The sequence below is a fragment of the Dermacentor albipictus genome, chromosome 5 (assembly GCF_038994185.2).
Source record: "Dermacentor albipictus isolate Rhodes 1998 colony chromosome 5, USDA_Dalb.pri_finalv2, whole genome shotgun sequence".
Lineage (NCBI taxonomy): Eukaryota > Metazoa > Arthropoda > Arachnida > Ixodida > Ixodidae > Dermacentor > Dermacentor albipictus.
In genome coordinates this window covers 75771015-75796606 of record NC_091825.1, presented here as the reverse complement: position 1 = coordinate 75796606, position 25592 = coordinate 75771015, and the positions used below count along the sequence as shown (strand labels likewise).

General features: G+C 46.2%; 1 protein-coding gene across 1 annotated transcript in view; it reads left to right on the top strand.

The window, feature by feature from the left end:
* The window catches only part of LOC135899751 (glutamate receptor ionotropic, kainate 2-like), a 166695-nt gene extending 141464 nt beyond the window's left edge, over positions 1–25231 (top strand). Inside the window, exons 7-14 of the mRNA XM_065429082.2 lie at positions 360–524; positions 7448–7552; positions 10039–10152; positions 11365–11568; positions 12589–13112; positions 19214–19412; positions 21141–21354; positions 24625–25231. Coding sequence (XP_065285154.1) covers positions 360–524; positions 7448–7552; positions 10039–10152; positions 11365–11568; positions 12589–13112; positions 19214–19412; positions 21141–21354; positions 24625–24905 — 1806 coding nt within the window. The 3' untranslated portion in view covers positions 24906–25231. The remainder of the gene's footprint in view (positions 1–359; positions 525–7447; positions 7553–10038; positions 10153–11364; positions 11569–12588; positions 13113–19213; positions 19413–21140; positions 21355–24624) is intronic.
* Positions 25232–25592: the final 361 nt, after the last annotated feature.

Genomic DNA, 25592 nt, shown 5'->3' with positions numbered 1-25592 from the left:
AGTACGGTCTGCTTTAGTCATTGCTGAAATTATTGAGAGCTGAATCGCAGAAGTGAAATGCTGAAGAACAGCATAGCGTATACTTAATACAGCGCTTTGGAGTGTTCATTGGTAATGTAATCAGTTCTATTAGGTGGGTATCGAAGCGTAGTGCATTGGCGCTTTTTCTTTTGCCCTCATCGTAAGGGCATGAAACAGTCAATGAGCCAGCGCTATAATAATAGGGTCAGAAGCAAATGGTGGACAACCAGATACTCGAAACTTGCGCGTGGTCAACCAACTGCCAATGGCAAGTCCAAGTACGCTATAGGCGCTTCGTCACCGGTGGACTACTTCGTAAACCCCGTGTTTTCGTCCAGACAGACGCGGCTCTCACTCAAGACGCGCTGAACATACTCGTGCGAGCCATCCAGAGCCTGGCGAAGGCCGGTACGCTGGACACGCCACCCAGGGTGAGCTGCCGTGCCAACTCCGCGGCGGGCAACTGGTCGCCGTCCGACGTGCTCATCGATGCTGTCAAGAAGGTAAGATACAACCGGCCCCAATATTGCTGTCAACAGTGGCTATTAGCGAATGTAGCCGCGCTCACTGAAGGAGATAACAGCGGTGCAGACTTGTCTGATAAGGCCATCCATCTGAAAAACTGCTGATCCTAGAATTTGTGATGTGGCATGGAAGTTTAGTACACCAAACAGTTCAAGCTTTCTTTATATCTGTAGAGTACGCAGGGATAACATGCGCTTAATATAATACCATAACGATCCAATGCCGCAACGTGTGCTTAGTAGACACACCTAAGAGTGCGACAAGGATGTTTTTGGCATGTTTTGGATGTTTGGATGTTTGGTCATTAAAGGCTGGATTCCACCTTTTTAGAGCCCTTGCATCCTCATTAGATCCGAAAATAAGAGAGCGCGTGAAAACATCCACTATACACCAGGTGTATTCTCCGCTTGCAGCGATGTTTGGGATACTGACAGTCACACAGATCAGTGCCTGTGCACTTTTGCAATGATACCAATACTGCTGCTTTCAGTGCTGCAGTGGTGATCGTGCGCTTTTGAAAGACCCACTGTATGCTCGTACAAAGTTGCTTGTGTTTCTGTCCCTGGGAATCTTTCGTCGGTTTTGTTGCGACCAATTCCGGCCGCTGTGCACTTGCAATCATGAAAAGCAATCACAGACGTGATCTTTTCTAAACCAAGTCAGGCACATTCACAACCCTGTCACATCGGTTCTTCAATATCTGAAGCGTTTAGTGTGCATTTACTCTAGTAGTGAAATAGTTATTCCAGCCTCTGGTTCTCCGCGGCGCTAGCAAGCGTAACGACTTTCCTACATATATTTTTTGAACACTCAAACTAGACATCGGTCTGCGCGTATAGGTCGGCGTAGTCTGCAAAAATAAACCAATTGCTTCTCTCAGTGGACCTTCATACTTTAAATTATGGGGTTTTACGTGCCAAAACCACTTTCTGATTATGAGGTACGCCGTAGTGGAGGACTCCGGAAATTTTGACCACATGGGGTTCTTTACCCTGCACCTAAATCTAAGTACACGGGTGTACACCATAGCCACTGAGCAACCATGGCGGGTAACTTTATCCTTTCCACGACGTTATATGACGTGACGATACGTTGCACGCTCTGTAGGCGCATTTTTTTCGGATTCACGTGGTGGCTGCTTACGCGTACGTTGCCTTGCAACAGCCGACACCGGCACGCGCTGCTGCCAGCCTTCGATATTGAACTCTTAGCCACGCAGATGCCGGCAACAAGTACGAGGCGGATGCTTTTGGAAAAAGATTCCTTCAGATAATAGAGAGATATTTTATTTGAAAGGTGCCAGACAGGCCGGCCTGAGCTATACTGCGCTCTAGCCTGCTACTCTGCACAGGGGGAGGGGGAACGGGCACATAAAGGTGGGATGAGGGGTGATGATGACATAAAAAGAAAGACGCGTAACGGGAAAATCAAGTTCAACATTCTGATGATAAACATAGCATTTCTTCAAAATACGTATATATGTCCTAGCCCTCGCAGCAGCCCCGCATTTAAAGTTCTTGGAGAACCTTGTTCTTTGTCGAAGCAATCAAGGCTCGTGACATGTGCGGTTATTCAATGAAAAAGTGGGTATCCATGACCAGACAAGCCTCGCAAATGACGGCATTGGAATTCGTACGTATTCGCTAGAATGTACCCTGAAGTCCTTGCACGTTAGCGCGCAATCACTATATCATAGCGGAATGCTATAAGGTTGAGTAGACGAACGTTTTGTGTTTTTAACCAGGAATAGAAGCACAGTACTGTGACGGAACTATACGTCGAGAAAATTTCACTGAGCTTACCATGCAATGTCATCCACTCAGGGTAAGCCATGCTGCCAGCCTGCTTGACCAAGAAAGCAAGTGGATGGAAAGCACAACGCCAAAGGAGTAGCCTGCATTCAAGTGATAGAATGTAACTTAATACAAAAGCATTGTGCATGCACTGTCGAGTGTAAAAGTGGGATAAAATTATAGGCGAAAAATTTAATTCTTTGGCCATCTAGAAGGTGCTCAGAGCGACATCAAAGATGGTACGTCTCAGCAAAGGAAAGAAATAAATCTTGCCATGGCAGCAAGTCTCTCGAATCGATATAGGATGAGGATCTTTGTCAATGAGGAGCTACGGAACATTCTCCTCATTATTACATGACTCTAACAATAACAACTATTTTAACCCTTTAGGTTTTCTTATCTTGTTGCTCAGTTTGTCCAGTTGGCGCCGTTCGCAGGCACAGAGCTTTGCTGCGCGCCTGAAGGTGCTTCCATTGGTTGGAGCACATGTGGTGATACATCCGCTTCCACCAATGAGAGATGACAGTTTGATCGCAATGATGTAAACCTTCGTTAACTGGTTCCCTATAGCTGCACTAGATGTTGTTGCCCTCCGTGAACACGGCTGGTAAATCCCACCACTTGCGGCTATCATCATTTCGTCGACTTCATTCCTTCTTTTTCATTCCAAAGAAATCAAGCTGTTTTCATTAAATTATGAATACCATCATCGTTTCGTCGTTGTATTAAAGTCGTCGTCATGCATTTCTTACATATCTTCGCCTAGATTCCGTTATGGCCATTGCATCATCGTCATTACAGCTTCACCACTCGAATCTCGTCATGCTGTCGTCATGTTGTCCTCCACATGATGTAGTCGTCGAGTGATCTTCATTACACAGTTTTCGCGTGATCATCGCCCTCCCATGTCCTTATGCTGTGCCCGTCACGCTATGCTCGGTATACCATCATCATAAATTCAGAACTGGCATTGTACTGATGTCATCTACTCTTCATTTGATTCTTATAATGTCATCTTCATCAAGCTTTAGACATCATGCAGTCGGCATCATGCACTCTTCGTCATCCCTTTGTCCTTGCGCCGTCGTCGTCACGCTATAGTCATTCTACCACTGTCATCAGTTCAGAATTGTCATTGCACCACCCTTCTGCGCTCGTACTGATACAGTTATCGTCACGCAATCTCATGTCGCAGTCTCCATGTAGCTGTCGTCATACAGTCATCGTTTCACCATCAATGGCGTGCATTCGTTGTCATCTCCTTTCTTGCATGGCACCGTCGTCACGCGGTCTTCCTTATACCAGTGGCATCATTTAAAAGTGTTATTGTCGCTATGCCGTCATTGTGATACAGCATTATGGCTGCGCCAGTCTATGCAAAGAAAGCCGGCGAGCACTCGAGCATCGGAGAGGAGCATAACAGTTTAAACAGCCAAGGTAAAGAAACATCCTTTATATGGACACGTCATAAATGAGGCAGCACCTTCAAACGCCTAAGTGATTCTATAAGCACGACGTGGATAACGAAAACGCTAAGGCCGCACCATAACTAACGCCTCAACATTCATTGTACACGCGTATAACCGGGCTGTGAGTTCGTAGTAAATCGAATCTTTCTTCTCCCGACTTTCCGTGCACTGCTGCTGCGATAGTTTGTCGCGCGTGCCACTGGGTTTTCTGCAATAGCACCAACGGCACCAACGGCACGCGCCTCTGCGCATCCCGGCCGGCACCGCCGCGTTGCAAAGTTTGTGCGTACGGCACATGCTGTGCTTCCTCTCCTATGCCAGAGAAATGAAGTTGCTGGGCTGTGGAAGTCGCGCGGGCTGTGGAGGGTTGCGATAGTGTAAACATTGCAATCCTCCATAGCCTGAAGAAAGCGCTTGGTGCTGCGCCTCAAGAGCGTGCTGACCACGCTGTTGAGACGCAGAAGGAGGTGCAAGTAAACAGGTGCCAGAAAAATGGCTCTAAAGCGTGCACTCAGCGCCGAGGACCCTGTTGCGTCTCAACACGGCCAAGGGCATTAATTTGACGTTTGCCACGCAACAAACCCACCCATTCATCAGCGCGTATCCGGAAGTCAACGCAGTGTTGACGCTGACTGTTCACAGGTCAACAAAAGACCTCTCTACCGGGACTGGACAACATGAACTAATTGATAAATAGGGCCATCATCGAATGCTACCGTGGAAATGGCTTCGACCTCGAATTCCCAGGTTGCTAAATATGCAGGGGAAAGGTACAACTTCGGAGGCGCTGTTTGGCGGAACGGTGCGATATTATGGGCGGGATATTGGGACCGATTCGACGTTTGTGACTGGTTGCAGTGCAGTCATCAGATTGCCTAGTCTAGTTGCCTAGGGACGACGACGGTATTGAACGCGGGGACTTTTCGTGCAGTGTGCTGGTGCTGACGTGTCCTGATGTAAACTCGGACATTTAATGTGCTCCTGCATGGAGTGGGCTTCCGTATCTGGAGGCGTGTGAATAGCGTAAAATAGACCTTGTTTCCTTCATTCCTACTATCGGATGTATTGGTCAATGGGCTTGGTGGAAAGCTGGTCGGAACGCCACCTCGAGTCATAACAACACCCAGGCCCGAAAAAAGCATCACGCGGAGCCGGAGCATCTTCGCTACGCAGCGAAACGCGGTGCATACCACGAATATTTGTATACAATGTATATATACATATATTTTAATTCAATTACGTACAGCCCCATAACTCCATTAAAGTTTAACGCTTCTGCCACGATCCGATGTGCCATGTGTGGCAATGCTAATGCTCAGCCCTGTCGTACATTATAAATAATGACGCCTATGAACGCCTCAAGCAAACTCGCCTCCCTGGAACTTCTTAGGAGTATACGCAGACAAACTGCAGAAGCGCACGCAAGGTAAAACCTAACATCAACTCACCAGTTTAATTTTGTACTAAACGCTGAAGTAACTACACATTCTATCAAAGCAAACGGCATAAAGCTTAGCTTACACGGATTCCCACCATGCGTTGGACCACCGACTTTTCGGGTAACAGTATTTAGGCAGATGTTGGTGCATGTGTTTGGCGTCGGCTGCTCTTCTGTGAGAGGTACTTTTTCTCATAATCTTTATACCAAAAAAGACAGCAGAGAGGAAAAAAATCACAGAAACCTTCGCGCGAACAGTTTCGCATAGAAGAGCATAAATTTTTCCACAATATTAAGTTCCACACAACAATCATGTTCGCAAAGTATGAATGTTATTGCGTGCTTCCCACTGAGGTCTATCTTAAGTGCAACATTCCGAGCACACCGCTTGCGCACATGAACGCAAAAATCAGAGACGTGACAGTACAAGCAAAAATTTCAAAAATAATCTCTCTAATTTAAAAAAAATGCACCAATACCATCAATAATAGGAACCAACAAATGCAAAAAATCGCTGTGATCTTGTAGCTTTTTGGTATTCATGATTCACCTAATAATGGAGCTATGGGTGGTGCAGCGATTCGTTGCACGTTTTAGGGATCCACATTTTTTCTTAATTATTGTCGTCACCTGTCGAAATGCTGCAGCGTTGCCAAAAGGCCTCTTACGGGAGACGTCAGAGTTTATGTCTTTGTGCTTCCATGGAAGATTTGCATAACAACCTGCATGGCTCTCAAAGACTATAGACTACTCTATCCTACTGGCTACGCTGCAGTGAGCGGTTTATTGTCACTGATGAACTTCACTGAAGCCAGAGTAAGGCTCCGAACACGGTGGCAAGGTAAACTAGTTAACTCAGAGAAAAGTAGAAGCAGTGTATTTTACAGTGCAGAGACACCTTACACATTACGCTTACCTCATGATACACTTATACAGCTTGTCTTCATTCATGGAAAGAATGGGTTCAAACTGAGGAAAGAAAATTGCAATTAGCACGTAAGAAGAAATTGTTTTGCACTTGCATCTGTTTATCTCAAGACTAACAATTCTCTGTATTTAAAGCAGTGATCGCACATCCATTTGCTCCCGCTCTTGGCTTCAGCACCCTCTTTAACCAAGTTGGAGTTGGCGCACACTTAAGGCGATTCCACAAAATAAACAACCCGGTGAAAAAGGAAACAATACATGTAAAGGATAGGTTGAACGTGCTTTCACAGCCTTCAGGTGGTTCTGTAGCTCAGCGGGGGAAGCCACAGGGGGGTACATAATATAAACAGAACACTGGATAGCCGCGCTAGAACACAACACTGAATAATAGACAGCTATGTAAAATCAGCAGGCTCTGTCCGCTTCAGCGATAACGCACAATTGAATTTCGCGAGTGTAAAGACACCACGCTAATTTCCCGGCAGCGTGAACGAGTTCCAAATTGATCATTACACTAAGCCGGCGCAGGGACAGCCGGTAACCCGATAACCAAACGGATTTCCATTACAATACATGATGAAAGTTTTGTTTTGGCGCAGCAGCGAATCGCATTCACCGGCCAGCATATTAAGCAGGATCAACAGAGACAGCGAGTGGAGATAATCCTACACAGGCGCCCTAATAAGCAGCCCGTAACTTTTCCTCCGCGCCTAAGTCGCACGAGCAATTAACGATGGCGTGTACGTGGAACCGACTAACGATGTTATCTCAAGCTACATCGGCGCTTGGGGAAGCAACACAAGGTAGTCCGTGCGTTCACGAGCACTCCGATGACATAGAAACGCTTGCGGAGTGGAGCAATTCGGTTAATTTTTTGCTGCCTGTTTTTCAGAGGAAATGTTCACGAAGCGGCATATTTTAAGCCCGCGCTAAGGTGATTAGGCAAAGTGATCTGTATACATTAATGCTCGTCAGCGATAATAAGACGACATTGATGACATGAAACGGCTTTTATGTTAAATACAGCATGCAAATGTGGAAGCTCAATGGAAATTCGTAGCCCCATAATACATAGAGAAAACATTTCGTGGGAACTTCCACGTGGGACGTATGCAGTAAGCGCCCTTGTTTCCGTCTTAGGCCAGTATGGCCATAATGAAATTTGGCTTATCGGTTCCGACCGCGTGAGAGCCTGTTAATCGTATGCCTTCGCCAACTTAAAAGGAGGCCAACAGAGGTTGGTGATTTCGCTATCATTCTCACTTTCGGGACAGGCACGCTTTTCGGGCCTCACTGGACCCGTTTGGCTCGATGGTACGGGCCACCGAAGAAACCTGTCCCTTCACGTGGTGCAACTGAAGCGTGTGGGACTCACGTCGGTAAGTTTGCGTGTCCAACTTTGAAGACTGACGTGGCTGATTTTAGACAGTGTATGCCACCGACAGGGACGGGTTGTCTTTGTCGCAATTGAATATAAGTATGCCGCGATTTTCCGAGCATGAAAAAAGCTTTTCCGAGCGTGAAAGAATCCCGTAAATGCACGCAAAATTGCCGTCCGACAGGCCGCTCGAGCGTAAGCTAAACGTAAGTGTAAGCTAAGAGCGAGAATAAGTGCGATTGTTATGCGGGTATCGGGCGCAATATTCCGCTTGCAGACGAGTACATAGATGTCTGCTTTCCTAGAGCAATAATATCGCAAGACTGAAAAGAATGGGGCATGTTTATTCATCTCATCAATATGTACCGTGATTTTTCTGGCAGTTATCTGCGCCACTAGGACATGTAGGCAACAATCAGCTGCATTGTTTGATTGTGTATTTGTTGTGTGTGTGTGAGGGTGGGTGAGGACGTGTGTGTGTGTATGCGTGCCTGCATGCGCTCGCGCAATTATCTGCTGTTATAGCTTCTACGTCAATAGTAAGCAAAATCAACCACGTTTCCTTTACCGCTTTCCATTACAAGCGCGCGATCGGGACTTTATTCCTTTACTGAAGAGCGCCGGCCTTATTTCGAAAGCCACCGCGGATTGAAAACAAAAATAATTGACCGACGATTACGATACTCCCTAATGCGAAATCTGAGCGCTGCTTTACTCGTGTTTCAAATTCGCTATATATTGGCTGGCGCGGACAATCTGTGTGGTGGGGAACGTTGCACTGAGCCAATGGTGGCGCGACTGCGTCGCTAATTGGCAGATTGCAACAGGCAGCGCATAGATGACACGCAGGGGCGATTCACAGCAGCCGCCGCAGACAGACCTACGTTTATGCAGCGCTTTGTTACCCTGCAGACGACCCGCGCTACTCATGGACCATCTCGTAGCCATCGTCGTTGCAAAACATGTCTTGAGCGCCCCTAAGCTTTTATTCTTGTGCTTTCGCCATACACGCCTCTTCTATTTTCCGCCTCATGCGTTCACTGTAGCAACCTCCTCTGCTTTCCTCCTCACGCTCTCTTCGCTATTCATGCCTCGCTGCGCTCTGCGTTAGCTCTTTCATCCCTCGCTCTGCTCGTTCACTCAATTACGCCGACGACGCCGATGCCGAGGCACGCCGACGCTCAACGCTGAAACGTGTGCTTAAGACCTGCACTCTAATGAAAATTTCAAAGCATCAGTCTCAGTGTCTCAATGTGCTCCACGTTCGCTTATATCATTATTAATCCTCGCGAGAACTGCGGAAGACACAGAGCTAGAACCACACAGGACGAGCGCTGTCTAACAACGTTCGCTGCAGGAAGGGGCGCCTAGGAGCTGTGCTCCAAAGAAACTCTGAAAGTAGCACCAAAGTGTGCATCAATTCTCTTGGACGCGACAGAGTGGGTAGGTCGCTTGTTTACTGGATGCTTTGACTTGAAGTGTCTTTATTTGCGTCCATGTATTGCTTGTAGCTTCACAATGTGCTATTGCGCTCTAACATGGCAAACCACATCTGCAAGATACCGCGCTCTGTAAGATGTACCGAAACATCATATACTTAGGGTCTCTCATCGATAACCCATCACTCACGGGCTGCTAGCTAGACTAAAAGCGAAACCATACTGCAAGACACAATGCGTAAGTTGAAAATACTTAATTTAAAATGGCGGAGGGCTATTGTACGCTTCGGCGTTATTGTAGGTTTTGTGCTCTGCACGTGTGATTATGCGGCATGGCGGCCTCATGTGAGCAAAGCGAAGGAATGGTTCGGTAGCACACGACAGGCGGCATGCGCCGCCCCTGCATTGTTTCGCATACACGCTTGGTTTTCGCCGCTTCATGTACACGGCGCTGCCTGGAGCATGAGCCACGTGGTCCCGTGTTCCCCCCAACAGTGGGCCCACCTGTATATCTACAATTTTTGTTAGGCTTCTATTAAAACCTGCAGATAAAATGGGTTTGTAGATTGCCTCAATCTTGAAGCGATGTACACTCCCTGCTTTCGATATCGGATACAAAAGAAAGGCCATGTCAACCATGTCCACATTGTAAGCCGCAATCTTGTGTTGATAATATTTCCATCAAGGGCCCACAATTTGAGAAACATGGACGGGCACGTTGTGCCCATCTTGGCGCCCTAATTCGGCGTACCTGCCTGTAAAATTATTGCTCGAACCAAAGTCTTCTTCCTGAAAAAAAAAGGATAAAATGTAAAAGTCTTGCGCCATTTTTTATGTATGGAGTTGTCAATAGTTCCTTGCGAAGAATACTGTTCTTGTGACGTAACTTCGATCACACGGTAACATACGCATATATATATTTGCATGTTTTCATTTTTGTCAAATAAACAAAGTTTTACTTACGGTAAATGCACAGATGAAGTAGGAATTCTCGTTATTGTTCATTTGTGCACGGTGATTTGTATTTTCCTTATACATATTTCATTAGGTCGGAACCTGGAGTGCATCGTCTGGGCTCAACATCACTCACGCAGAAAAGATGTTCCAAGAAGAAATACTCAATGTATTGAAGAACAAGACCTTGAGAATCACTACAATATTGGTGAGCGGGTATTATTACTTTTTAATAGTCAAGGCCAGATGCGTTCTCGAATTACTAATTATAGGTTGTCATAGTTGTATACCGATTTGCGAAGTCATGTTCTGCATGTTGTATTGCCCGATCACCTTATCAAAAGCTATGGAACCAGGCGGCACTGATATAACCTGGAAAATTAGGCAATCAGACTCAAACAGCGGAATTAAACAGCGTAAGCTGCTTGGCACTCTGCGTGTGGCAGGAAACAAAAGCGCATATAGGAATGTTTGATGTTTGATTTCTCTTGGTTTATTTGACCAGCTTAGATCGTAATGAAACAGCACTAATATTGCGAGAGTAATGGGATAAAAGCTGTGTTTTCGCAGCTTGACTAGGCCCTCCAATTCCAGGCAGGGTCGGACACAGTGTCGCAGTAATGGTGAAGGTTGGGGGGGGGGGGGTGGCTTATGGTCATAAGAAATATAATACCACAGGCAGAAGAAGGGGGGAGCCTCACTGCGCGCTCTATATGGGATCAGCGTAGAAGGGCCCGCATGTTACCGGGGAGAGGAACTCCGTCGACTATTCTCGTTAATTCAGTGCTTTCAGGTCACAAAGGGAAAAGGAAAAAAGACTGTGCAGAATAATTGTTGTAGTGGATGAAATGACATGTGTAAGTTTGAATAGAAATGTTTCTTAGGTATAATTTGAAAACCAAGCATCATAAATCAATCGATACACACGTTTTTTACAAATCTTTCTTGTGTAAGAGACGCAAGATCTCATGTGTTCGCAGTTACAGAAAAAAAATGGGTAGACAATATTTGAACAGTTATCCTTATTCTTTATTTTTAAGCACAAAGCATGTACCTGCAAGGTTTCATCTGCCTGCCACAGCATTCATACTTTTGAGCGAGACTGGGCTGTTTGATGACCTCAATGACGCCACTCATTTTTGCACTGGTACTAACAATAAGAAAGAAGAGCACAACACTGAACACAGCCAGACCAGGAAAATAAAATAATATGACTGGTCTTTGTGGCGAGAAAAAGCAAACGAATCTCCGCAGAAGCATCGATGCTTCTATCTAGACCCATTACGTATTCCCTCTCGAAATAGCACGGCGCAGTGTTTGGTTATTTTTTTTTCTTTTCATTTCTCTTGTACCTTATTTGCAGACCATGTACTACAAACTAGTACAGCTTTCACGTGTGTCCTGTTCAATGCTCCCGCAGAATGCACCTTACGTCATGCTCAAGAAATCTGCGCACAAGCTTGAAGGAAACGACCGCTTCGAAGGATTCTGCGTGGACTTGCTCCGAGAAATATCCGTCCTTCTGGGCTTCCGCTACCAGCTCAGGCTTGTGAGGGATGCGGCTTACGGAGCCCTAGACTCCGAAGGCCAGTGGAACGGCATGATGCGCGAACTCGTCGACAAGGTAAGTTGTGTGACAAAACATAACCAAAGTTGCGATTGGAAAGAGCATCATTACGTCATACCGCTTAATGTCACAAACGTGTCGACGTTAACAAGCCGTGTCGAGATAACTTAAATAGTGCATGTTCTAAAGTGTAAATGTGGTACCAGAAATTTGCATTCCGGTTTAGGAGAAGCAGCCTACTAACCGGCGCAAATTTTCCAGTTGTAGAGATTCGGAAAGAATGCCCTCGACGGTTCAGAAGGTCCCACAAGTTACAGGCTGCTTTTCATGCGAAAGCCTTGTATGTCCCATGAGACAGAAGATCCGGCGTGATCAATCGATAGTTGAAAGAATGGCTGACGGCGAGAATATATTCGGACAGACGTCACATTTCTCAGGGAGGTTCCTGTAAAAATAGCAGAGTTAAAGTGGAGTAAAGTGAATAAGGCTGAAGTGAATGAAGGGGAATAAAGTGGATTAGGATGAATTAAAGTGGATTAAGGTGGATGGCGTGCATTCAAATCACGTAAGGACACTTAAAGTGGCCGTCCATTTTATTGAACAAACTTTGCGCGATATGCAAAACAAGTACAACATGCAGAATAAACCACAAAATTTAAACGTAGGAGGAATTGTGATATCCGAGCGTTTAGCGCTGGCTTGTATGAGGGATATTCTGGCCAGCTGTAGTTGGTGGCTTCAATTATTTTGTACACAAAGAAAATTTTATCAAGCATTTTCGTGTTGCTTCTTTCATATCTTATTGGCAGCCTTTTCATTCTAATAACAAATTTTGCCAGCAATGAGAACTCTCTGACGTGAAAACGCTTGCATGGATTGTTATGCAGACGATACTTTTGACTGTTTGAAATGAAAATTCGGCTGCATTTTACTGCCTCAGCGTTATGAATGCCTAGTGCTTTCTTTTTGAAGGAAGTGACAGGAAATACTTTGTTCCTGCTGCTTCCAGACTTCGCGCGAAGTTCTACATTATACAGTGCCTACGTGAATGTTCCTTTGCCTGCGCTTTCATTCTAGGAGGCTGACCTGGCGGTCGGAGATCTGACCATCACATCAGAGCGCGAGAAGGCCGTTGACTTTACTATGCCATTCATGACCTTGGGCGTCAGCATACTCTACAAGAAGACCGAACAGAAACGTTCGCTTCTGTTCTTCCTGTCTCCGCTCTCACCGGATGTGTGGCTCTGTGTGGCAGCGGCGTGCATAGCTGTCAGTGTCGTGCTGTGCTGCGTTGCGCGTGCTCAGAGCGCAGAGCGGACCGCAAGTCGCGCGGTATCGCGGTGTTCTAGCTGCTGCTGCCGGAACAGCGTAGAGCGCAGTGGCGGCAACTGGTACAGCAGAACGGAGAGTGGCCACGCTGGGCTAGACATCATCAAGGGACAGGAAGTAACGGATTCTCCAGAACACCGAGAAGAGGGGATATTCCGTTACGGCAAGGGAGGCAGCTCTCTACAAACGGTGAAAAGTGACTTTACCCTGCTAAACAGCTTGTGGTTCACAATAAGCGCCATCATGCGACAGGGGTGCAATAAGTCGCCAAGGTGAGTCGAGGCACGTTCATTTCTTTTTTACAACTTATATCCGTGCTTTCACTTACAGCTGAACACGGTGTTTGTTAGTTTCGTAATCTAACTTATTGCTCTTGCGTATGAGATAGAAAAATAAAACTGAAGGAAAGGCAAGGAGGTCAAGCAGATGCGCGTCCCGTATGCTACCTTACGCTGTAGAAAGGGGTGAAGGGACGAAAGAGAAAAAGCAAAAACGCTGAGGGTGGGTCTTCGTCCGGATGTGCGCCTCCAAGTTACAGTCACTAGCTGAAGTCTGTCGACTTCAGGAACTGCAGTAGGGTACGTATCACTTTCTGAGCTTGTAATGCAAGTGACCATGGTCCAATTAATTGTGAAGGTGAGTCGTATTGCATACAGATCATCTAACGTGGTTCCGAGTACAAGGCACTGGTCGTCACAGTGAAGACAGATGAAAATGTGTTGTTCGATAACATTTCCACACCTGCATGCAGCTGCCGCACAAAGGTGTGTCTGTCATAACAATTAGTAATGAGGAGCTATCTGTAAATGCCAGTCATAGTCACACAGGTGGCATAGAAATCTTGCATCGCAGCTGGAGAGGCCTTGTGGTAGCTCAAGCTTCATGTAATGGTCGAAAATTCATAGCTCACGATTCGAGAAAAGGGGAGAGTTCCATCCAGCCACAGTAGCATTACAAACTCATGATGCGACTTTGCTAGATAGGTTGGTTATAGGGCTGCTTATGGTAGGGCACTGTTTATAAAATTTTTGAATTAACGGCACAACACAACAAGAGACACAATTTCATGACATCTTCCTGACTTTTCTTTCGGGTATTGTCCAGCTACTTTCCTTGTAACAGTAAGAAGAAAAACGCTTCATTGATGAAAGAGAAACTGATGCATAGTCAGACATCTTTCTTCGGCACATGCCTAGTGTATGTATCGAAGACGCCTAGTAGACGTATGCCTAGTATGCCTAATACTAGAAGATGCCTAGTATATTTATCGAAAACAGTTGTCAGAGAATGTCTCTAACAGCAGTATTAAACATGTAGGGACTATCTTAAAGGGACACTAAACGCAAATATGAAGCCAAGCATAAGTGATAGATCTTTGCTTGAGAATCTCTCAGGCGACGATACTATCGCGAACCAAGCCTTAATAATCGATACATTAAGGCAATATAGGACCTGATTAAAAACACCCCCGGGACACTCAAGTACTTGCCCGATGACGAAAGCACTCCTCAGTTAAATTCTTCCACTTGCACTCTACCACTGGTTGTAAAAGAAACGTCATTATATTTTATTATGCGATGAAATATAATGGTACTTTTCCATTTGTATTTCATTTTGAGAAAAAAGAACTCAATGTAATTACCCTCGACTACGACGCGGGCTGACGAAAAGGTTCGTTTTCTCTCTATTTGCCGCCGTCCACGCTCTCGCATTTCAGCAGTTTGGTTACCATGTAGTGCTGCTCTGGTATTGCTGGATCGCGATACTCGCACAAACTGCAAATAGCAGAAAATTCAACTTCGATATTACGGCCCCGGATGCCCGAATAGCCTACACCACTTGAGCAAAAAGCAGCTGCAGTGGCGAATCCACCACTCTGTCTTGCCTCGGGTCTGTCGGGCGCCGTTTTATTCACCGACGATACTTCTTCCAAGAAGTATCGCCAGTAGTATCCAACGGCGCGACCTTGAGGTGGCCAGTCCACTTCGATCGCAGCGCGGCCACAGTATTTTTCGTCGTCGCGCGTTTCACTGCAGAGCATGCGCCAGAACAGCCGCACGGCCCACTCCAACCGTACGTATTCTAGTTCACTCTAGTCACCACTGAACCCCCTTAAATTTTGTAAAGTAGCCCCACGCTTTCAAGAATGCCGCCTCCTCCTCGCGCTCTCTGGCCGAGGCCGGCGCCGCGTCGCTATAGGCATAATGGCATCACGTGGGCCCTCGCACTGGCTCAGTTTGTTTACTTTCGTGCTTGAGCGCCATTTTAACGCGATAGCGTTAAGGAGCTCGTGTCGCAGAAAGCCGGTGTCGTCGGCGTCGGTGTCGGCGGCGTTGGCCGTGAGCGATAAATCCCAGCAGGCATTTCATGAATATAAAACAACTTGCAAGATGGACTGGGTAGGAATCGAACCAGGGTCCCCGGAGTGTGAGACGGAGACACTACCACTCAGCCACAGGTTCGATGCTTTTTACTTTAGGAGCGTCTACGGAGTGGCGAGGAGTGCATGTTGGCGTCGTTGCTTTTCCGTATCGTTTATGTCGCGGGGCATAACGTGGTAAATATTGCACAGTTCACTGAGCATGCCACTTGTGTGCACGCTTTAACACCTTTCCTACGTGATGTGTACTTTGTTTATATGAACACTACGTGGTCGTTATTCGTATTTGGTGCGCCTAATCCTTTTGGACGCCAACTGGCTTAACTTCGCGGGCACGCGACGCTGCATACGATAACGTGATTACGAAACATTTAGGATTCAGCGAAGTCCTTTAGCAAAATTTCAGGCTGAATCACGAAATCTCCTCTAAGGAAAGCTACCTTCTGCCTTTTGTGGTTACTTACTAGTCTTCTTTAGATAGAATAGCTTTGTTTGCCTCAATTGTTCGTGTTTGCCGTTGGCGGTCACTGGTGTATTTGCGATACACAGGCACAGATGAAAAGCGTGCGTGTTCTCCCGAAACCTTACGCGGTGTGTTCGTCGCTGAGCGAAAGCATCATAGGTCATGAAGATGTACGTGCTAATTCACGTGTTAATTAAAGTGTGCGAAGGTTGAGATGCGGCGGTGGAGCACTCGCAAAGAAAACGGGTGGTCGCCCGCTTGTTCTCTGGCTGGTTGAGTCGTCCTTCATGCTTGTTCGTTTAGTCGTTTGCTCGTTCGTTTAGTTCGCACGCTCGTTTAGTCGTTCGCTTGCTCGTTCGTCCCGCTATTAGTTTCTATGGCCACTATGTCTTTAAGGCGCTCTTGCTGTGAGTTGTGACTGAAGTAAATCTGTAATGCATCTATGCTAAAAATAAACTATGAACTTGCAACACGCATGCTGTTTCATATCATTTTGTCCTCTATAAAACATCGTTTCAGTTACCGCTGTTTCGAACGCGTCATAGCGCGGCAATTCCTTCCGCGGTCATCACTTCGCTATATAAAGTCACATCTCGTAAATGTTTCTTCAGAGCGAGCGCAACCGTCCTCAATGCATGTGTCTTAGTGCAATTAGGTTTGCGACAAGTAGGTCACTGTATGAACGGAGGAGCTATGCTCGAAAAAATAATTTACTCAATGTAACCTCATTATGCTATTGCTTGAGGCTGAATGAAGCGCTCTTACCGCGTTCCCACTTTGCGAATAAGTGCTAAAAAAAACTGATTTCATTTTCTATGTATTCAGAGTACCGACTCGATGATCGGCCGAGCATATTTCTGCCGTTCTTCAGGCACGAAAAACCCAATAGCAGCAGTGCCCACCTCTGAGCCTTTGTGCGTGCTTAGAAGATTGGCAAGCACGCACGCTGGTAGCAGTGTAGCTTGCAACAGTTTCTCGAACCTTATAGCAGTGATCCTTCGTGCCTTATCAGCCTTTGTGCGTCATAGCTGATACGAGCCTCGAATCCTCATTGTAAGGACGATGATGATTATTTAGGCTACTGAGGGCTTGCTGGAGGTTAGGATTGACGCATTAGATTGTAAACGTGTTATTTACAACCATTCGCGACAATATCTTGGGACATGCGCTTGACAAATGTTGCGCACCTAATTGTAGCGCAAGCGATACATTCGGAGTCGTCATGGCACAGCGCAGGCGATCGTTCAGATGCTATTTAAAAAGTTAGTTATCGTGAAGAAAGACAGCTGCCGTCGCTGAATTTCTATAACCGTGCGTGTAGAAATACTATGCTGTATACGAAGTTACTCGGAGCTAGAAAACCAACGCTAACGGTTAAAGCGCACCGTCTTGCTATGAGTGCATTCACCATGCGAAAGGTCGTCTGCTATGCTCGAGCGGTGTAGGCGGCGCCTCGATCGAAGAGGGAGCGTGAAAGAAGGAGAAATGACGCGGAGTGAAGATGGAGGAGGAGAGTGTCGCTACTTTACGGAGTTTAAGGGGTTTTAGTCACCACTCCCCCGGTTGGGTGGCGGGAGATTTGAATTTCAAAAAGGTATTCGGACGGACGGAAAAAAAACTTTAATGGGAAAAGGACCAGCAATATGTTGCCAGCCCGGGTTCAGGCCACCCGGGCTTTATGTGCGGTGAGGCATAGCCTTTCCTTTGCTGCCCGGGCCCGCTGGATAGCCCATAGGTGGTCGTGTAGTTTCGAGCTAGTCAGTGCGCTTAGCCATCGCTCCTCGAAAAGGTCCGGTTCTATGTTGTCCTCTACATATATTGATCTTATCTCTGTGCATTTCCATAAGATGTGTGGCATGTCTGCGTGTTCGTGCATGCAGAGCTTGCAGCTCGCGTCTGGGCATTGTGTTGAATTTACTCTGTTCATGTTTACTGTGTTTCGGAACGTTCTCGTTGGCAACCTTCTCCAATCTGTTTCTTGAGACCTGTCGAGTTGCTTGTGGGGTTGTCGGTATGCTTCTCTTTGTTTCGTGTAGTGTGTCAGTATGTCGTAGAACGTGACCAGTCTGTACCTGTCGTCTTTTATCGCTTCTTCGTCGTCGTCGCCTCCTCCGGGTTCTCCATCGCTGCCGCCACAGTCCTTCCCAGTTCCCCGGGGGTTGCGGGGTGTTGGGCCGTCCCTGTCCGTGCCGCGGTGGGTTAGATTTCGCGCGGCTCGGTGCGCCTTGTCGTTGAGGTTGAGGGGTCATTCGTGGTTACTTCCATATGTGCCGGGATCCATTTGAGGTATTTGGGTGTGATTTTGCCGTTCTTAAAGTCTTTTGCTCTGCGGTTCAGAATTCTGGCCACCTCGGTAGAGACCCAGCCATTTGTGAAGTTCCTTATAGCCGTCTTTGAGTCGCTGATTATTGTTCTGTTTTGTTGCCGACCGTTGATTACAGCCAATGCGATTGCCCCTTCAGGCGCAATTTTCCCGTAAACTAAGTACTTTCTTGGCACGAAACAAGCGTTGCGATGTTTCTGCGATGGTTTGTAAACAGTCCATGTTGATCTATTATTTGCCTTTTTATGTACCTTTAAGGACAGCATGCAAACACGGATACCCCACGCCATAAACCTTTTCTTTGTGTACGCATGTGCTAGGGTAACGGTTAGAAATTTGAGCCTTGAGAGCAGCTTCGCGTATGCCTAGATCGAAATTGTATGCACCAAAAAGTGGTGACATGTCTTTTGTTCTTTACTTTTTTGCATAGTGGACGAAAGGGCAGATTTTTCTTTTAACTTTAGTTTCCCAATCCTGACTGACGTGCAAGAAAATGAAGGGGTCGGAAGCTGGCCATGTCGCCCGCTAGACAACAAAACATTGTTCGGTGATCAATGTGCAGAGTCATTATCTTCGTCGTGCATCATCAGCAGTCATCATGGCGCCACGAATCTCGCGGAGTTCGAGTCACGAGTGGTACACGGGCTTTCTTTCTCGACCGGACTGGGGCCCCGCAGGTGCCACGCCACATTCTCAAGTAAATGCGGGGACGACGGCATGCCACACCGGCCGCCGTCGCATCATTTTGCTTTGCAAAAAAATTGTCATGTTACCAAAAGGAAATGTGTTACTGAACCCTTCAGGTTAGCAAAGACCAAACTAAAAGAATAAGATGGCTGCCATAATTACCTAATCCACCCAGAACTATTCAAAATCTTCATTGTTCAAGCACGTTAGCGGTGGCAAGATTACACCTATAGCTAAAGAAACTACGCACGAAGAACAATGCGAGTGACTTTGCTGTTGAAGAACGTAAAAACCCCCCAGCTTTCTTTTTAAGTAGTAATTACTTATAGTGAAAGAAGGGGGAAGCAGAGGAGAATACTTAGGTAGACTTTTCGACTTGTGTCAAGGCATAGTTAGGATGTTCCCCAAAACTAACAGCCCTGTAAATATACATATACAACAAATTTTCACGAATTCTATCCCATTTTCTCTTGCCTTTGCTTGGTCACGATAATTTTCAATGACATAGCAAATACTGCAGGTCACCTTCGACACGCATCATCACGGCGACTTGGTGGATGTTCTCGTTCGTGCTGGTATCTTCGTACACGGCGAACCTGGCGTCTTTCTTGACCCGAGAGAGGCTCCAGTCGCCCATCGAGAGCGCCGAGGACTTAGCCAAGCAGTCTGCCGTGCGCTACGGGTGCGTGCGATCTGGATCGACGCACACCTTGTTCAAGGTATGGCGCAGCCATTAATGAGTTGCTGAGACTTGTGTTGTGCATCATGGAGTGTCATTTTCGGTGAAACGATACGCAACCGTGTTAAAAGCAGCCGCAGCCACTGTTATCATAGCCACCATTACCTAAGCTGTTAGCATTCGTCATACCATTTTACAACGAAACTGTATACCTCTGCCGTTTAAGGACATTTCCGTGTCGTAAGCAAAAAATGGCTGTGGCTTAGGTAAGGTTAAGCCCAGGATGCGAAGCATACTAGCCTTTATTTTAGTTGTTGAACCACTGTTTAGCCTGGTGAACTGCTGTTGCTTGGCTATATTTGGTTCGGCTAGACGAAGAAACAACTCATGCATTACTGCTTCGCCTTCAAGAGTGGAACGCGACATCGTTCCCGTCGACCCGCCAAGGGGTGTAAGACAATGGGCTACAGGGCAGCGAATACGCGCCCCGCATTGGACGCGGTGAGCGTCGAGCAAAGCAGCGTTCGGCGCGGCAACGAAATGTGCGCCTGAGCAAGAGACGCACGCCTTAGAAACAGCTCGGTTCTAAGGCAACACCGCATTCACTAGAGGCGCTTTTGTACCGCTTTGAAGCATCGTACACGTGGCTCAGTGGTAGCGTCTCCGTCCCACACTCCGGAGACCCTGGTTCGATTCCCACCCAGCCCGTCTTGCAAGAGTTGAGCCAAAGCCACTTCTCCTCTGTCGTGACGTCACGGTGTCACGTGGTTTCAAGGCGACACCGCCGCGCCTGAGGAGCTGGGTTGAGCTCTCGTAATATGCTTCGCATAAAAACTCCGCATACAGTCGCCGATCCCGCAGATAGTGCAATGCCGGGCCGACCCACGGCGGAGGAGAAGCAGGTGTTAAGCACTCCCCATGCGTGGACCGATCCCGAAGATAGTACAACAGGGGCCCGACCCTCGGCGGAGGTGAAGTTCGCCATTAAGAGGCCCACATACACAGCTTCGCTAGTCATTCTTCTTCACAGAGTGGAAGGGCACTCAATTTTTTTATGTCCACTGTACCAAACTATACGTCTCCCTACCATCTCATCTTTGCTGCAACTCCGCGAGCCGTGTTGCAATGTTTCCGTAGGAGAGCGCGATGCTGTCTCTTAACGAAAACCTGGAGTTGCTTGTCTGGCTGAAGGCTTCGTATCCCACTCCATGCCTTGGGTGAAAAAGATTGTACTATATACAGTGAGGACATGGATGCTACAGACATGCGCAATCTTGCGCACACAGCACACACTTGTCTTCCTGAAATGTTACTAACGCCCTGAAGCAGTGGAATCTTTAGGGCACGACTGCACATCTCAAGAACGCCATACGGCATGAGCGGCTTATGTTGTTCATTGTTGCTTGATGGCATAGACAGAACTGGAAATCTTAGCGCCCACAGATGCAGATTAAAACGGCAAATATGTTAAAACAATTTACTTCTCTGTGCGAAGTTTAGCTAGAGCACATTTGAGCATGTTTAGCCCACGTGCATTTTATGACGAATGAAAACATCGAAGTTTACCGCTTTCCATAAGGCGTCTCGAAATAACTTGCAGGATAGCGTTAAAGCATTGTCGACTTTACCAAGGTACAAATAGTTTCGAGGCTAACGACAGCCTCAGACAGTCCTGCTTTCTTACTAAAAAAAAAGAAAACAGACAGATTCACGGTAGTCAGGCCAGCTTTTTTATATTTTTATGTTCTCCCGCAACCTTGCGCCTCAGGACTCTAAACACGAGACGTACGAGATGATGTGGCATGCCATGAAGGATGACCTGGTGTCTTCCAACGCCGAGGGCATTGAACGCGTGGAAAGCGGTGGCTACGCCTTCCTCATGGAGTCTACCAGCGTCGAGTACGTGGTGCGGAGACGCTGCCAGCTCAAGCAGATTGGGGGTCTGCTGGAGCCGAAAGGCTACGGCATCGCCACGCCAAGCGGTGAGTATTAACTTACACAGTAGGTCTCATGGCCTTACTGTGCTTTGTGTCCACCAACCGGGAAAACCGGGAACTTCAAGGAATTTGAATAGTTTGGAAATACTCAGGGAAAACTCACGGAATTTGTGCTTCTATCTGGTAAAAATAGCTGTAACTTTATTGAAAGGGAACGAAAGTCGTGTGAATGCTGGCTCCGGTGCAGAGGAATCGCAACGAATCGTCACTGACGCCGTGTCATCGGCACGAAATGTTGCCAGAGTAGTTAACGACCGATTTTCCAGACGCCAGATTTATCGGACATCCGATAATTCGCACGGCTTCGCGGCACCACCACATACTCCATAGAGTCAGTGTATATTGCCCTTACTGCAGGTCTGAAATGGCAATACTAAAAGCCACCACCGCCGCCACTTTGATTATCTCGCCGCCTCGAACCGGCAGTCTCGCACGCAGATCCACTGGCAGCCGTAGCCACCACCACGGCAACGTTAGGCCTAGCTGCTTCTACGTTCGCGATTAAGCTTCTTGTCGGGCGGTGCCGTGTTTTTCATCGAAAGAATTCGCTGCTTTCAGCAATAGCACCGACATTGCCTTTGTATTCCTCGCCATTGGCTTCGAAGCTCGCAAAGCACAGCGCGTTGCGTAATGCCAGTCTCGGAAAGTTAGCTTTGCCTCAGTATATCAGTGGTACGCAGCGAAGCATAACAAGCGTGGAAAGGGGCAATCTTAACGGCACACATTATGTATTCCTTAATTATACCCGCGTGCACCCCCGTATCCTGTCACAGCGCGAGCACCGATATGCCTAATAAGTGTACTGGCAGGCCATAAGAGTTTTTTCGGACGTGCCCGTGGCAATTTGAGCCCTTAAGGGCAGATAAAGACATGCATTCATATATTTTTTTTTTGACTGCCCGATTTTTCGAATGTTGTTGCGGCCCCTAGGGAGTCCGAAAAATTGGACGGTGACTGTACAACTGACCAAGAGGACGCCTTAAATGGCCCATGGGGCGAACGCATGGCGGAAGGAGGGTGAGAACAGGAAGGACCGACGCACTGAGGAATTGACGAGAGAGGAAGCGTGCTGCCGCCTCTTTGAAGGAGCTTGAGCTCAAAAAACAAAGTGTTGGCTGACGCCGAGATGCAGTTGTCCCTCATCCAAACCAATTTAAACATTTTAAAGCAGTGAAACCCAGCACGGAGATGTTATGCACGGGCTGAGTCAGGACAGTTGAGGTTGACTTCCCAGCTGTTGAGAGATAATCTCAGTTTTGGCAAAATGCAGGCGTCATACCGATGAGCTTGCTATCACTTGATAGAAATAGCTTGCATTCGAAAATATTTGCTTCTGTATGCATCTCCTTTTCATTCGCATTTGAAAATGTTAGACTCGATTTGGAATGGGTTTTACCATTTTTTTCGCTGTGTGTTTTACTAACACCTTCCTTCTGTTTTATTTTTCAATAAAATAGATATTACTCCTTACTATTCAAACTGGATTGAGTCTTTTTTTTGTTGCAACATGCTTACTTGAAAGTGGCAGCATCGGGCATCATGGTGTCAGCCCCTCTTGACATAAAACAATGTTCTGGCACATCTAGGGAATTTTGCAAAGGTGCTCAGGGAAAACCTGGAAAACTCAGGGAATTTGGAAGTGTCAACTTGGTAGACACATTGTATAATAGTTTATTATAAAGTCGAAGTGGCTAGGGACACACAGGTGCCGCAAGAACGCTAGTGCACCTTTCAGGGAGATGTTAAAGTGTGTTCTTTGTTTGGAGTGTTAAAGGTGTAACCTGTGTAATGCAACACTTTTTCTCGGGTCGAAATTGTGCATTATCTGAAAGAGTGGCGCGCTGTAGAGCTGAATAAGCTCACGAGCAATAATTTTCCTCCATATTGCTCACTTAATCTTCTTTTGACACTCTGCTCCTGGAGCAGTCAGGCCACTAACGGCACGAAAGGGTAAGCATGACACACGTTCTTGAGATTAAAGATTTAGGCTCGCCGTGCTTAACAAAGGAAGTGCACGGATGACAGATGACTAATATTTCAAGATGAGCACTAAATTTTATTAGATCTTTTTTTATTTGAAGTGCAATACCAAAAACTGTTGTGTAATCCTCCCCATGAGAAATAACAGGCATAATAGCAGAAATTCTTCGGCAGCGGGAAATTAGAATGGGTGAGGATTTTAAGCCAACTTAACGTAATATAACTTAGGGTTCTAAATGGCCGGACAAAGCTAAACATTAAATTCCAACAATATAGATATCTGTGTTGGACAGCCACCGGCACTCAACAGCCGACAGCTACACAATATTGGGTTGCTTATAATGCATAGTTTCAGTTATATTACAGAGCAGCCTTCATACAGAATTTCATGTTTTAAGTGAAACTGAATGCATAACAAAAGACTCCAATCAGTAGACGCTTTCGATACCAAAATTAAAAAAAAGGATGTTGCTATTACCTCTCCCTGCAAGCTAGACAAGACTGAGAAATCGCAATCATTAGTATGAAATATGACATGAGGGGGTCCTGCAGCGCGCTAAAAAATTTCGGTGACAACGTGCTTGAATAGCGTTAGAATTGCACACCACCATGCGCATGTTTCGCCTGCTTAAGTGCCGCATAAAGACTGTAAAGGAGAAAATTAGACAAGAAACAGTCCTGCAGTTCTGGCGCGACTGCATCAGCTGTATAATGCAATTTTAATCTATTGCAAACTTTAGCGCAATATAAGCTTCTTTGGCTGAACCATTAGCTAAATATAACGTGTCCTGCTATGGGGCCAATGGGAAGCTGCGAATACTGTATTGCCCTTGAACACACAAACAAAACGATAACGCATATTATATATATATATATATATATATATATATATATATATATATATATATATATATATATATGTATATATATATATATACATATATATACATGCGTGTTGTTGGCTTTTGTACAATGCAAACCAGACTACTTTCCAGGTTCTGCTTAATTGTGTGATTAGTCGACATTACTCAGTCATACACTGCAAAATAACCAGCGAGAATGTTGCAGAGTGGATAGGGAACATAATTAAGCAGGTGTCAACTTCCTAGTGGTTACATGGTCAATTTGGTACATACGCATGCACGTACATCATGTGGTACGTGTCTAAGCCCTGCGCGGAAAATTAGGTAGCTGATATTGAACGTTGTTACCAACATGATGGTATATTCGTGTCATTAAAAAAAGAAGACAACACGCATTGTTTCATTCTCGCAGGATCTCCGTACCGTAACCTTCTTTCGTCGACCATACTGCGGCTGCAAGAGCGTGGTACCATCCAAACACTCAAGGACCGTTGGTGGAAAGTACGGGATCCGGCGAAGCGCTGTGCTGAGGAGACGAGCCAATCCAGGACAGGTGCAGCTAGCGAGCTGGGTTTGCCGAAAGTGGGTGGCGTGTTCGTCGTCCTTCTAGCAGGTCTCGGTCTGGCCTGCCTCATCGCTTTCGCTGAGCTGTTCTGCAAAGCACGACTGGGACGAAGTTCCAGGAGTCTATGAGGCTTATAGGCTGCCACCAGTGACTATAGACAAACAAGACACGTTAATCGTCAGTCGTTCGATTAGTTCGTATACCGGTTTCTCTGAATGTGCAGGTTGTATCGCCAATAAAGTGTGTTCTATACTAAGATAATGTACAATTATGTTTTCAATGTAACATGTGAATGGCGTTTTCGCAGCACGCGGCATGTGTTGATAACTTGGGTAAGGTTATCTTGGTATGGCAGTATTATTGATAATGAGAACATGCAAATGTCATACTTCTCTGCCAAATTAAATTTTATTTATTTGCTCGCTCATTGTTTGGAAAGGTGCACTTCTTTTGTGAGTGCTTGTGAAATGACTTGTGCTGTAAAACACAGATGTAATACTGTAGTCAACAAGTGTATTATACTTCCCTAATAGTGTCAATTTTCGTCAGTGGCCTATTCGTGGATATGATTATGCCGCTGCCGAAAATATTACGCTTTTACAAACGTGCCTTGACATGACGCACCCCTTAACATTTGAAGAATAGCTAGACAATGTTACTGCCTGCTTTGAAATGGGAAGGAGATATGTGCCAGATAGCATTCACAAAGACTTACGTGTATTAATTGTTCGAGCAAGAAGCTTTATTTTTTTTTCTTGCTTTGTAGGGTGTCCCAGCAAATGTTACCTAAGGTATAAAAATACGCTATTCAAGAA